Source organism: Camelina sativa, chromosome 11, assembly GCF_030686135.1.
Source record: "Camelina sativa cultivar CO46 ecotype springtype chromosome 11, ASM3068613v1".
NCBI lineage: Eukaryota > Viridiplantae > Streptophyta > Magnoliopsida > Brassicales > Brassicaceae > Camelina > Camelina sativa.
In genome coordinates, this window is record NC_141890.1 from 43,041,463 (window position 1) to 43,055,172 (window position 13,710).

General features: G+C 38.7%; 1 protein-coding gene and 1 pseudogene across 1 annotated transcript; one reads left to right on the forward strand and one right to left on the reverse strand.

Moving 5' to 3' along the window:
* Nucleotides 1-4,092: 4,092 nt before the first annotated feature.
* Nucleotides 4,093-5,541, forward strand: LOC147935369 (uncharacterized; annotated as a pseudogene).
* Nucleotides 5,542-6,262: 721 nt separating this feature from the next.
* Nucleotides 6,263-10,659, reverse strand: LOC147935370 (uncharacterized). The gene is made up of 8 exons (XM_087472951.1): nt 10,465-10,659; nt 10,194-10,372; nt 8,534-8,981; nt 7,920-8,450; nt 7,395-7,654; nt 7,096-7,183; nt 6,808-7,006; nt 6,263-6,654 (listed from the first exon to the last, which is right to left on the reverse strand). The coding sequence occupies exons 1-8, from the start codon at nt 10,657-10,659 to the stop codon at nt 6,263-6,265; spliced, it is 2,292 nt and encodes a 763-aa protein (XP_087329077.1).
* Nucleotides 10,660-13,710: the final 3,051 nt, after the last annotated feature.

The following is a 13,710-nucleotide window of genomic DNA, read 5'->3' on the forward strand; positions in this document are numbered from 1 at the left end:
AGATTTTACGGATGAAATGTATTTTTTTACACGAAAGAAACACAGCTTTGAATAACAATAAGAAAAATTTAGTTACATATAATGTTTGACACAAACATATATTCGTTTTTGGATAATAATTTTACTTATAATAATTTTCTTTCAATCGATTTATCCCACACATAATGCGGGTTGTTACCTAGTCCATTTTATATTGAAATCCAAACGCTAATACTCATTTGTCAACCCAAACTGACATGTAATCTATTTAATTGTAAAATATAAACCTTAATTCCCATTTATCAACCCAAACCGACATATAATCTCTTTATATTGTAAAATCTAAACCCTTTTTATAAATCCAAACCAGCATATAACCCTGTAAATACTCAATAATATTGTTAGTTTTTAAAAAATATAAAAATGATTATTTTTTTTCTTTTTATTAGGTGACATAATTTGATTGGTTGAAAAAAAAAGGTGAACAAAATGGTTGACCCCTAGTTTCTTTTTTGAAGATAGTTATATTTGTTACAAGAAATCATAAGAAAATTTAAAATTTAAAATTATACATTATGAAATCATTTAAATGTAATAGAATCGTTTAAATATATAAGCATTCAACATAAACTGTTACTAAAAACACAACCATCAGTCGATGCAAGATTGTTTTTCTGTGGACGAGTTTAATTTAAACGTTGCGTTTTGGGTTAGGAAACCCTTAAGTCGTGTTTTAGTCTCATTAGTCATGCTGAGCCGCTTTTGAGAGAAAGAAAAGAAGGAAAAAGTGTTCTTTAGTGTTCTTGGATGTTCTTGATGATTTTGGGAGATTGGAAGCTGTTCCTGTAGAGATCTGTAGCTGGGATCGTTGTAAGAGCTTCCTGGGAGTGTTTTATTGCTTGTGTTAGTTTCAGAATCGTCTTGGCAAAGGTAAGTGCAGGACCATGGCTTATCTAAGCTAGAGATTTCTCTGATCTACTTGTTTATGTGTTGTTTGGCTTGTTAGTATGATATGTGGGACATTGGGAAGCTTTCTTGTGGCTTGGGATTGAGTTTTGTGGTTGTAGGAACGAAGATCCGGCGAGAATCTTTGGGGAAAACGATGCTCGGCATGTGCATCGATCGATGCACTTTGTGCGTCGGTCGATGCAAGTGCGAGGACGGCGCGTAAAATCTAGGGTTTTCGTGTTATGTCGAGCATGCGTGGACCTTGCATCGGTCGATGCAGATCATGCGTCGGTCGACGCAACCCCATCACGTGTCGGTCGATGGATATTGGTGTCGGTCGATGCAGAGTCCTGGTTTGTTATTGTTGATTGTTGATTGTTGGTTGATGGTTAGAGATGTCTCTATTGCTTGTGTGTATAGCCCGGTAGATGAGAGGATTGCCTTACTGAGTGTTTATTAAATACTCATGCATTGCAATTTGTGTTTGTGATGCAGGTAAAGGCAAAGTGTGATCGTGAAATCAAGGCAATGAAGACGAGGATGTTCTAAGGACTCGATTGGTTGTTGTCTGGCATTGCTAGATTGCTAGAGTTGGGTCATTAGAAACATTGCTAGGTTGCTGCTTCTATGATTCCTGTTGGATGAATTTTGGATATTGTTATTGGTTATTTCCGCTGTTGGTTGTGATTGTGGTTAGGTGGCTAGTGGAGTATTATTAGATATTTATTGGATATTGATATTGGTTATTTCCGTTGTTGGTTGTGATTGTGGTTAGGTGGCTAGTGGGTATGAGACCATTAGTTGTAGTTATTTATTTATTATTATTATTATTATTTTTTTTTTTTAAAAGCGGGTCGGGTCGTTTCAGTTTGGTATCAGAGCCCTTACGGTTCTAGGTTCGGGTTCACTAGGCTTTGTTCTGTAGATGTCTGGGATTTGCATGCTTTGATTGATTATGTGAGTTAGTCAATTGTTTGTGGCATGGAGTCCTAGATCATCCTCTTCGAGCCTACTGTGTGATTCCATGGTGAGTTTTGGTTTTTGTGTTTTTCTGTAATGTTAAGATTGCTTATTAGCCTCTGTTCTTGGAAGTGCAGTGGTTAAAGGTGTTTGAGTTGTTTGTCGTGGGTGGGGACGTGGTCGTGGTCGTGGTCATGGTCGGGCGGGTCCTGAGGCCAGTGAGTGTCTGGTCCAGAGTTCCAAGAGGAGGTACGTCAGAGGGTCGCAAGCGTATCAGGTGGGACCAGAGGGGGGTCAGCCGGTGAGCGTTCCGGGGATGCTGGGAACCCAGGTGTGGGGTTGCAGCAGGTGGAGCCCAGGGTCGAGATGATAGTTTGGCGGATCTGTTGGCGTGTTGATGGAGCGGTTACCGAGAGGGGTTATCAGTGTGGGCTCCAGTTGTGCCGCATGTGGCGGGGTGCAGCCGAAGGCTGCGGATGTTGAGAACTTTCCATCTTAGGTTAGGAGGATGGAGCAGTAGTAGATGACCGGTGAGAGATTCTTCTCGAGAGGTATCGAGCCTAGAGTGGCGGATAGGGAGATATATGCAGTTGGAGCAGATATTTATCTGTTTGGTGGGTAATCCAGTTGGATATTAGAAGTTGAGTGGGCAGGTGTAACATTGCAATGATATACTCGGACCACAGGAGGTACTTTTGGTCGGGAGATGTTTATAGTCGTTAAGGATTGTTGCACCTGAGGGGATGGTGATTCCCCTGAATACCGATAGCTCGAGGGGCTGAGGGCTCCGAGAGTGGCAGAGGGAATGATGTTCCCCTGAGGGGATGAGTAGTACCCCTGATACCGAGATCTTGAGGATTGTGGTCCAAGAGTGAGACGGTATAACTCGAAGACGCTGGTCTGAGATTGAGATCAGTAAGGCTCGATCAGTAAGGCTCGATTAACTAGGATTTTTGTTTCTCTTAGTAGGTTCAATTAACCTTATGTGTTGTAGTAATTAAGGTGTCAAGTCAACGTGTTGGAGTTCTGTGTGAAGTCTGTATAATTGAAACAGTCTTTAATTGAAAATATATAAAAAAGAAATTTGATTTTTTAAAGCGTACATGTTATATCGGTTATGTACTTGCCTATGTATATTTTTACGATGATAATATATTATACTTTTCGATCAATCATGTTTTTGGTTTTCTTAGGTTATTAGGTTATTGAGTATTTAAATTGCTGCTTACTCTTTTCAGGTAAATGGCGCAAATACCCGTTGTTTTCGGAGTATGGCTGACGAGAAATGGGTCTTGGCATTTTGACATGGCTGGACGCAAAGGTGGGAAAATGTTTTTTTTTGCGACACGGTTGTACATACGCTGAGCTTGTTGAAATGGCTGTAGAAGATTATCTGATTGACAAAGAAAAAAGATGGTTCAGTTATCGTATCCCTTAACAGAGATGATGCTTCAGCAATTGCCCCAAGATACCCCTCCTCTCTATGTCAAAAATGATAGATCAGTTCAGAACTTGATAGATTTTAGTAGTAGGAATGTTGTTCGCCTTTGCGTCTCTACGCAATGCATGGATGGACATCCAGTTATGTTAAACAACTCTCGTTCTGTTGACAGTGGAGAGCCAACAGATGAATTTGGTAACGATGTAGATCCAAGTGCCGAAGAGTGTGCAGAAGAATTTCATGAAACTGATCATACTGATGAGAAGTCAAGAGATGTTGATGACACGGATTTCAATTACAGTGAGTACGAGAAATTTGAAGATGAAGATGACGATGGAGATGGAGATGACCTGGGACTAGATGCTGAAAAGGGGAAACAGTTTTTTGGTGGTATTCATGGACAGTTAAATAATCCTGGGATAGACCAACTGAAAGTAGGTCAATGCTTTGCATACAAAGATGACGTCATAACTGAGGTGCGTTTGACCGCTGTTATGTTAAAATTCTCTTTCAAAATTAAAAAGTCCACAAAGTCTCGGTTGGTGGCAATATGCTTTGTGCCAGGATGCACATGGAGGATCGTAGACACTGTGATGAATGATCCAAACATTTTTTGGGTCACCAAATATCTGAACGTGCATACATGTTATATTGTGGACCGCGTAGCTAACCGTAAGCGTTGCACCTCAAAATATATTGGGAGGCTTTTCATCGACCGCGTAGGAATAGTAGATGGTGTTTTCCCACAACATATTGAAGATTCAATGAGGACAATTTTCGGCATGAATTTGGATTACACCACTTCGTACAGGGCTTTACAATATGCACAAGAATATGTGAGAGGAAGCGCCGAATCTGGATATGAGAAGTTGCCTTATTGTCTTCGGAAAAGAGAGCAGTCAAACCCAGGAAGTGTTGATGACCTTGTTGTTGATGACGAGCATAGGTTTAAGTACCTATTCATATCTTTTGATGCTTCAATCCGTAGTTTCAATTACGTTAGGCAAGTTATTGTGGTTGATGGGACCCATCTCACTGGCAAGTGTGAATGTGTACTGTTAGTCGCTTGCGCACAGGATGACAACTTTCAGATATTTCCGTTGGCTTTTGGAATTGTCGACTCGGAGTGTGATGCTTCATGGGATTGGTTTTTCACCAAATTAAGTGAGTGTATTTCAGATGAATATCCTTTGGTAGTAGTTTCGGATAGGCACAGTTCAATAGCTAAAGCATGTCACAATGTTATCCCATGGGCAACAAGAGGGATATCTTATTACCATCTTCAACAAAACATAATTTCTAATTTCAATGGGAAGCAACTGATGTACTTGGTGAAAGGGACATCATATGCGCATATGCATGATGATTACAACCGCTACATGGCTTCGCTCACTAACGTAAATCCGGCTCTTGCAGCGTACTTGAATGAGGCAGATCCAACTTTATGGTCTCGAGTTTACTGTCCAGGAGATAGATACAACATCAAGACTAGCAACATTGCGGAATCTATCAACTCCATGCTAAAGAAAGCCAAAGGTTATCCCATCACATATCTCATTGAATTTATTACAAAAAAGTTAGGTAGGTGGTATTGGAAAAGACGAGAGGATGCACTAAGTCTGACAACCACTTTTAGCCGGGGTGTTGAGTTGTTATTGGCCGTCAGGGAGCATTACGCAGATATGATGACGGTCGAACGTATTGATGGTTGGCGTTTCCACGTTCGTGATGGGCAACATGACTGTTTGGTTGACTTAGAAGCAAAATCATGTTCATGCAGGGTGTTTGGTGTTGAGAAAACACCATGTTCACATGAAATTAAGGCTGCCAAGTCAGCTGGATGACATATGTCTACCGTGGTCGACGGTTACTATAGAAAAGATTATGTATATGCGTCGTACGCGGCTAACATCATGCCCAATGTCGATAACGCTCCGATTGGGCCAGATATCCAATGTATACCTCCAATACCAAAGCGGAAGCCTGGTAGGCAAAAGAAGTCTCGTTGGCTGACATGGCTAGAACTGTTACGTAAAAAGGGGACCAAGCCGAGGAAGACAAAAAAGTCATATGCTTGTTCAAAATGCAGGCAACGTGGACATACTCGACCTAATTGTGTGAGTAAAATTCACTTGACTGTTTTTAATGTTTTGTGGCTGATATCGTCGGTTATACTAATAGTATTTGTTCAGGTTGCTGAAGACGGAGAGTAGAAGTTACCTTCATCGTGAAGTCAACTGGAATTTCCGTAGCATTAATTTGTCTTTGTAATATTTTTGGATATATTCCACGTGTTCAAGTCAACATTATCTATTTTCTCCTAAGGGGATTCCATTTTCTTCTCTTCTTCAACAAATAGCATCCGGTAGAGAATGATGAGTCATAATTCGGGGTCAGATTCTGATACAAATTCGCATATACAAATTCCTGGTCCAATCTGTAACTACTGTGGTAGATCTACAGTACTTGTGAAATCATGGACAAATGCAAATCTGGGAAGAAATTGGGGCAAGCTTGGTGTCTGTTTCAACAATTAGTAGCACCACATGAACTCTTTTTTATATTTTAAGTTTTAACTAATGTAATATCCACAAAAAACAAACTCATAATTATTTTTTTCATGTCACTATGCCTAATGGATACCTATTTATATTTGTATTTGTCATGTATTTTTTCATAATGGATACCTATTTCTATCCCACATAAAACTAAAAACTAGTAGACAACAAGAACAATAATCCGTTTACATTAGAGTTAATAAGGAGGATCCCACAAAAAATATCAAGATACCGCCCATAATCAGAAGTTGCACAAGAAAGATCCCACCCACAAAATATCAACATCCCCCAACAGAAACAAAACATCATCCTAATAGGTCATACATAAGACATACATAATTAAAAAGGGTTTAAACAACAAAAACAAAGTTCTTAGTTAGCCCCAGATTGGGGGAGGATCATAGAGCCCAAAGTCTTCGGTGTAGTTCTGCTCATTTGTTCCACGGCACTCAATCTCATGAAATAAGTCACAAGCCAGCTTCTCCCTTATCCATGTGATGTTTGCGTTGCACAAAGTAGAAGGAAACGATAGTCCGAGTGCATGACATTCTATATACTTCAATGTGTACATACCACAATCACCTGGCTTTCTATTCGGAGGCACATCCTTCGTGACACGCTCATGGGTGAAGGGTTCGTATGGGTACATGTGTTTGTGGTCATGACTGGCCAACTCCCGCAGCACATACGAGACCATCACTACTATCGTCTCAACTGCATACGCAAGCTCCTCATCGTTTGTGACACTGGGAATGTTGTCCCAGATCACTATGTGTCTCATTGGAATCGATATCCACATAGCAACCCAATGCGTCGATTTGACGTTTAAACAATGCGTCGATTTGACGTTTAACGGCGCATATAAGTCGTCCACCTCCAGACCCTACTGTTTGTTTGACTGCGCATACGGTGGATACTCACCTGCGTGGTAGCTGAAGGCACCAGGCGGTAGAAGGTTTCCAGATCCATGAGCATGCGGCTCAGATTGGACAAAATCAAAGTACTTTGATGTCCACAGATGAGTGAACATAGCGTCTAGGAAGGCAACTCTACTCGATTTAAACCTTTCAGGGTGTTGTGTGTATCGATGTCTCAATAGATTTAAACCCGCATCCATGTGCTGGATAATCACATGGATTTGAAAACGAAGCTAAATAATACTGAAGATTGTCATCATAAATCTTACAAGAAGTTTTCTAGTAGACTTACCGAATCTCGTAGCCACACTATTCTTGTCTGCAGTTCGTACCACCAAAGACAACATCGGGATTTGTCTGGAGCCTTGTTCTTGTACGTCCTACGGGTGAAGAATGGGTTCGATACAAATATGTTACTATTGTCTCGAAACGTATAATTTTTGAAACATACCATAAAAGGTAGTAGACTTACGGATCTTTCTTTAAGAAGTCAACCAAAACCTTCTACAAAGTTTTGTCTTTTTTATCAAAAGGATTGTATGCTGACGTAGCTGACTTATCACCCATGATAGCCTTTGGCTGTGTTATCACCAACGAATGGAGATCGCTGAATTGACGCCACTCTTAACCCTTTCAGCCTTGCCATGTGCCGCAATCATAGCCGCTTCAACCCGTGGTTGTTGCTTCTTAGCTCTGGCAGTGAAGTCCGCTGCTGTTGGGAATTTTGTGCGAATGAACTCTGGTGGCTCTAACTCAGTGTCAGATGATTCAGAACTGACCTTTGACACCTTCAAATCCGTACGATTAACAGATGGAGAAGGGTCCAGGGTCTGAGATTGACCTAGCGTGTTCTGCAAATTCCGATTTAAAAGTTACATGATCATTGATGAAAACAAATAATAGTAAAGTCGCAACATATGTTTAAAAGTCTCGAATAAAACAAACAAAAACAACACAATTAAAGAAGTCTACTTCACGTAATGAAGTCTACTTGATACACTTCTTATGTTGTCTGCGAAGTTGACAACTCCTGGAAGTCTATTTTTTCTTCGCCTTGTACCTGGTATTGTGTTTGTGATGGTTCATAGTAGGAATTTGCAAGTGTTCAGAACTAACCAAATCCGTTTTTTGAGTGACAGGCTCTTCATTCTTCCCAGTAGCTTCATGAGCCTTCTGTTCCTTTGGTTTGGTATCAACATCTGACTTACCAGTTACAACTCCCTTCATTTTGATAAGATCCAAAGCTAGGCTTTCAATCTTCTCATTCAGCATGTCAAACCTCAAATCGCAACTGCTAAATCCGTCCTTTGTCTCTTGAAGCAGAGGCGCCCCCCATATGCCGAGCTCATCTTTAATAGAATCCAAGATATTGAAGTCCAAGGCAGTTGAAGTACCTGGACAGTGCCTCTTCCCACTTGGTTCATCAAATGTACCAGCTCTCTTCTTCTCACCATTTTCCTCCACCTTCACCTTTGCATTATTGGATTCATAACTACCATCCGTCTCCCACAAGCCTCTCCCCCACTTCCATGGACCAAAATCCCCATTTAATGCTTTCAAAATGTTATCAATTTTGTCATCTGCTTCATCCTCTTCCCAAACAGGGCTAATCATGCCACCAATGGTCTTGAAGTGATTGAAACGAGTCTACAATTGATATAAATCAATATAGTTGTTTAAAGTGTTGCTAATAGACAAATCTAAGATAGTAGATAGACTGATATGCGTACTTGTCTTAGAATGCCCTCTTTGACATATTTTCTGCCGCGAGAACCGCGGTAAGCAAGCAATGGTGGAGTTGGTTTATTAGGCAACAGATCGCCAAATTCCTTACCAAAGTCCGGCATAGATTCATATACCCAAATCTGCAGAGGTTCAACAAATCTGTCTATGGTGTAACTCTTGTTAATGTCCTTCTCCTTCACAGAATGGATGAGGTTCTTGAAAGCAACTCTTCCGCATGGATAATCAAGAACACGAGAGATTGAGATAGAAAAAGACAAATACGATTGGTCTACAATCGAATTGAAAAAGAAGTCTAAAATCGAATTGAAAAAGAAGTCTAAAATCGAATTGAAAAAGAAGTCAACCTTCAGTTTAATCGAATATGAAACGGCGGCGAAGCGTTGCGGCGAAAAGGAAGCGGCGGGGTTGAAGAATACAGAGTTTGGCTGAGATCTGGTACAAAAACATTAAGCGAAGTAAGCAAAAATACAATTCGAAAGATAGAGATTTAAGTTTAACACAAAAAGAAATGGGAAAATCAACCGTTAGTGATAAGCAAAATAGATAAGCGGAAGAGTAAAGTTGACAAGAAAATGAGCAAGACGGAGTTGTTATCTCAGTTTTTAAGTTGTATAAAATTATAAAAGTTAAAATAATTCCGGTTTTATAAAACCAAATCCGTTTTATTCAAAACAGTACTGGAAAATTATAAAGGACCCCATTAAAACCGGATCCTGCTTATCGGTAAATTAAACATAAATATATTACCGCCAACTAACGTCAAATCAATTTATACCTTGTAATGATGATGTTGACGACTTCTCAAGCAGACTTCTCCACGGGCCACTGAACCGTCTGCAAATCCATCAAATCAAATTAATATTTGTACTGTTTATGATGAAGACTTATCAAGAAAATTCTTCCTGGGAAACTGAAACGTACTTTAAACTGCAAATCTATCTAATCAACTAGATTAATACATCGTTAACTTCGATGAACGAGTTTCTATAGTATATGTTCACTTTATAAGTGTGAAGTGAAGATGAATAGAAACTAATTACCCAACCGTGTTAGAATTCTGCAATTATAAGTTAAATAAAACGAAGTGATGTAGAGAAAGTTCCTATTATTAGCCAACCGTGAACAGTTCCTCGTGGCTGTGATGATTTATATTGACTGTTCCAATGAAACTGAAATACTTTCAATCACCAATTCTCTGTCGTGAAGATGAACTACGTACTATTTTTTAAGAGAAAAGAAATGATTTACTGATAACTTTTTTGGTTGCAGTTTTAAAATAATCACAAAGCCCAGGGTTTGGGTTATATATACGAGACGAAGCGGTTGCAATGAACAGTTACATATAATTAACGAGCAGACTTCATTGCATGACTTCTTTACACATATTAAGGAGTAGACTTCATAATCTTAATTTTTCGACAACTATGTAAGTCAATGAAGTCGTCCAAATATTACAGAAACTGAAGCAAGTTCACAGATTACAGACATAAATACGTCATTTAAACAAATAGACACGATAAAGAAAGGTTCACAATTTTTCAACTTAATTGAAAAATCTACGAAACCAAAGAGATTAATACAACAATGAGGATTATACCGGCGATTAAGACATTCTCGACCATCCCGCGTACACGATGAACTGACAGACATAATTCCTTCATCTGATCTTTCACCTTGTCTAGCTCCTGCTGGACCCACAGCATTTCCTCATTTTCCTGGATGGCTGTAATAGAATCCCTTTGGTCAGCAAGTCCACCTCTCATTGCTTGAAGTTCTTGCATAATAGCCTCATCCCACCATTTCATAATATGGTCCTCTCCATCCTATACCATAGAAATAAATATACCTTAAGAATATTATCTATACTCAAATAATAATTATACAAAACAAATAAACCACCAGACAATCTAGCAACCTCATGGTTATTGCATCCAAAGAAAATCCTTCCAGGATTGTCGGCTGTGGTGGAACATTTCATAACGGTATCCCTTCCGCAGAAACATTTGTCAGGAATTCCAACTGTCAGGCCAAAAAAGTTTACTTCGGGTGGACCTTCACTCCATACTTGCAAAGAACTAGAAGGTGGCTGAGTGTAGCTGTGTAACCCCATATCTGTGTGCAAAATGAACAAAACTGATGAGAACATATATATTTTCGAACAAAATTAGCTGAAGCGTTACTAAAGCAAATCGTCGACGATAAATCAAGAAACACTTATCTGAGATGTCCTTAAGCTTCGAATACGAGAAATGATGAGAATACAATCTTAATTTCCGAGAACAAAAATACCGGAATTTTTGAGAGAGAAATTTTGGAGAGAGAGAGAGATCACACAAAAACTAGGGTTGACCTCTTTCAGAAAGAAGTATATATATCGTTAAATTATCCGGTTAGGTTAAAATCAAGGAATCGGTATGCATTCGGTTATGTTCAACTATCGGTTTGGTTAAATTATCGGTATTAATATAGTATTAATAATTGATGGCATGACAAAGTCAACCACAAATAGTCCACAGAGAAGTCTACTTAAGCAAACCCTAAATCAAATAATTATAACCTAATCAGCCTTTCCTCTCTTAATTTGACTCGTTTTTAGGTAAATTTAATTTATTTCAATGCAGGAAGTTTATGTGCTTATTATTTGGTCAATATGTTTATCAAATTATTTTTATAATTTTTTAATTAAAATTTAAACTATAATTAAGGAGTAGATGTCTTTTTATGTCTTCTTGTTAACGTCAATTTGTTATCCACCTTAAAGAAATCTATCGCAGACTTCCTCCGGATTACATCTGTCATTTCGGCTTGTGTTTTTTGTTTGATCGTAAGGGAGTCAACTGTAGTTTCAGTACCCTTACTGGTTCTGTTTCTCAAATATCGAATATGGGATCTACTATTGCATTCAAGGCCAAATAAAGGTATACAAAATGTAATTGTCCCTAAAATTAAAAACATATCTCACTATTGTTTTATAGTTTTTTCTTGTAAAACTATAACTCATGCTAAACAATTTCTAAAACAATATGTAAGATATTTGTGGAAGTAATTTCACGTTTTCAATCAAACGTTAAGTATATATTCAATGGTTTTTCTCGTATGTACAATTGATCTGCTCGTCTGAACCATTGCTTTTGGGACTTATATTATATATATTGGTTGCTTAAATTTGTTACATATATTTCTCCAGCACATCTCTCTTGAATGCCTAATTATGGCAGTATAATTCTCAAACCATCGGATGATTAAGATAATTCCTGCTTCCACATTCTCAACATTTACGTTCATTCTTTTCTCCCATCCCTATGCGACTAACCATGGCTTTGTTCCTCTACCATCATCGAAACTGGCCACAACCATGGCATGGCTAGCCAGCTGTTCCCACAAACCTCTAGGATGTTTGGTCCACTCTCTCTCCTCAACAGGTTACTCTATTCTTCGCACTTGTACTCTCCTAATCTGTTTATACATCTTCCCTCACCTCTGATCGATTGCTCCTTCCATCGAACAACCTTAAGGTTTAAGATTCCTCTGTCACCTCTATTACGACATGCTTTGGTGACAATCCCCTCTATTAAGGTTAGAGCAAAAAACAACAACAGATTAGTACTTTAAGGAACATAAGCAGTTTAAACAGCAACATTATCAGTTTCTCTTTCAACAGTTTAAAGAAAAATCTACATATAGACTACACACACATTGAGTAGAAAAATCAACCTCACAGAAATATGGAGAATCTTCTTATTCTCAACGGAACAAAATCAGAAAACGAAAAGAATGGCTAGAAATATGAATAGGAATAAGAAGTTAAAAATGATAGGAATATATCAAAAAATTTCAATTTGTTGATATAAGCGTCAAATTTTTTTCCAAAACATCAACGATCATTCATATATCTACTTCACAAACGGCTCATTGATCAATGAAACATGAATATATAGAATCGACCAAATTTACAAGACTCAAATATTTGATGACATGTAACAAAAAGAAATCAGAATTATCTATATTTTACAGATACAAGACAACAAGAACGATGGATTGAGTAAATCTACGGCCGTTTTGTAAATTAGTTTTAGGGTTTTCGATATTTTATTGTTTGGAGTCAAATTGGTTTTTCAAAATTGGAATCAATCACGAATTGGCTCTATTGCGTATCATCTCCGTACATAACTAAAAGAGGAGAACTATGAAAACTGAAAGCGAAATATTACCTAGAGACTAAAGAAGACTTCAGATATCATATGTGACGGTGGCATCTCTACGGGGAAATCACAACTACGGGACGATAAAACACTCAATGGCGAAAACAAAGATTTTGAAGAAATACGAATCTCTATATATGAGGGCGAAGGAGGGTGATGATTGACTGAAGGAGTGTGATGCTTGAAGGAAGTGGGGTGAAGAGACACAACAAAAGGTTGTGAGAAGGAGAAGCGATGATTCACAAAAGTACGTGAATAAAAAGTTGCAATCGAAAGACACATCCTTTGGTTTAATGAACCATTGTCTTTAGATTAATAAAAAAATAACCTCAACTATTAGATTAAAAGATGACATCAACAGTCCCCTAAAAAATGGACTTGCTATTATATATATATATATATAAAATTTTGTATCCAAATGACTAAGTCAATATAATTAAGAATTGGGAGTCGGGTTACGTGAGGGTGTGCTTCCAGGGCTGAGTTGGGTGATTGGGGATTGTCGAACGATTAAGTTTTGGGAGGATAAATGGTGGTTAGAGACGCCCTTATGCGAACTAGCTTCGAATGGCTTGTCGGATGGGTATAGCTTTGTCAAAATACGAGATGTTTGGGTGAATGGTGCATGATGGAATTGGGCTTATGTGGGACAGTTTGTGTCAGAGAATATAAGGATGCAAATGACAGCAGTGGTCTTAGATGATGTCACAGGCGCTAAGGATAGAATGTCATGGGGAGCAAGTGCAAATGGTAACTTTACAGTAAAATCCGCATATTGGATCCTTACTCGTAATGAGGCATCCCGACAGCAGATGGATACATTCTTCTCTCGTGTGTGGAAAGTGGTGGCTCCTGTGAGAGTTCGAGTGTTTCTTTGGTTGGTCGCACATCAGGTCGTTCTGACCAATGTTGAGAGGTGTAGGCACCAACGGCAGATCCACGTGAGGAGAAGGTGGGTC

Coding starts and splice junctions, on each gene's coding strand:
- LOC147935370 (XM_087472951.1), bottom strand. CDS start 10,659: ATGGGGTTACACAGCTACACTCAGCCACCTTCTAGTTCTTTGCAAGTA. Junction 7,184..7,394: donor TCAGCGATCTCCATTCGTTG/GTGATAACACAG, acceptor CTTCACCCGTAG/GACGTACAAGAACAAGGCTC. Junction 6,655..6,807: donor TGCCTTCAGCTACCACGCAG/GTGAGTATCCAC, acceptor TGAGACACATAG/TGATCTGGGACAACATTCCC.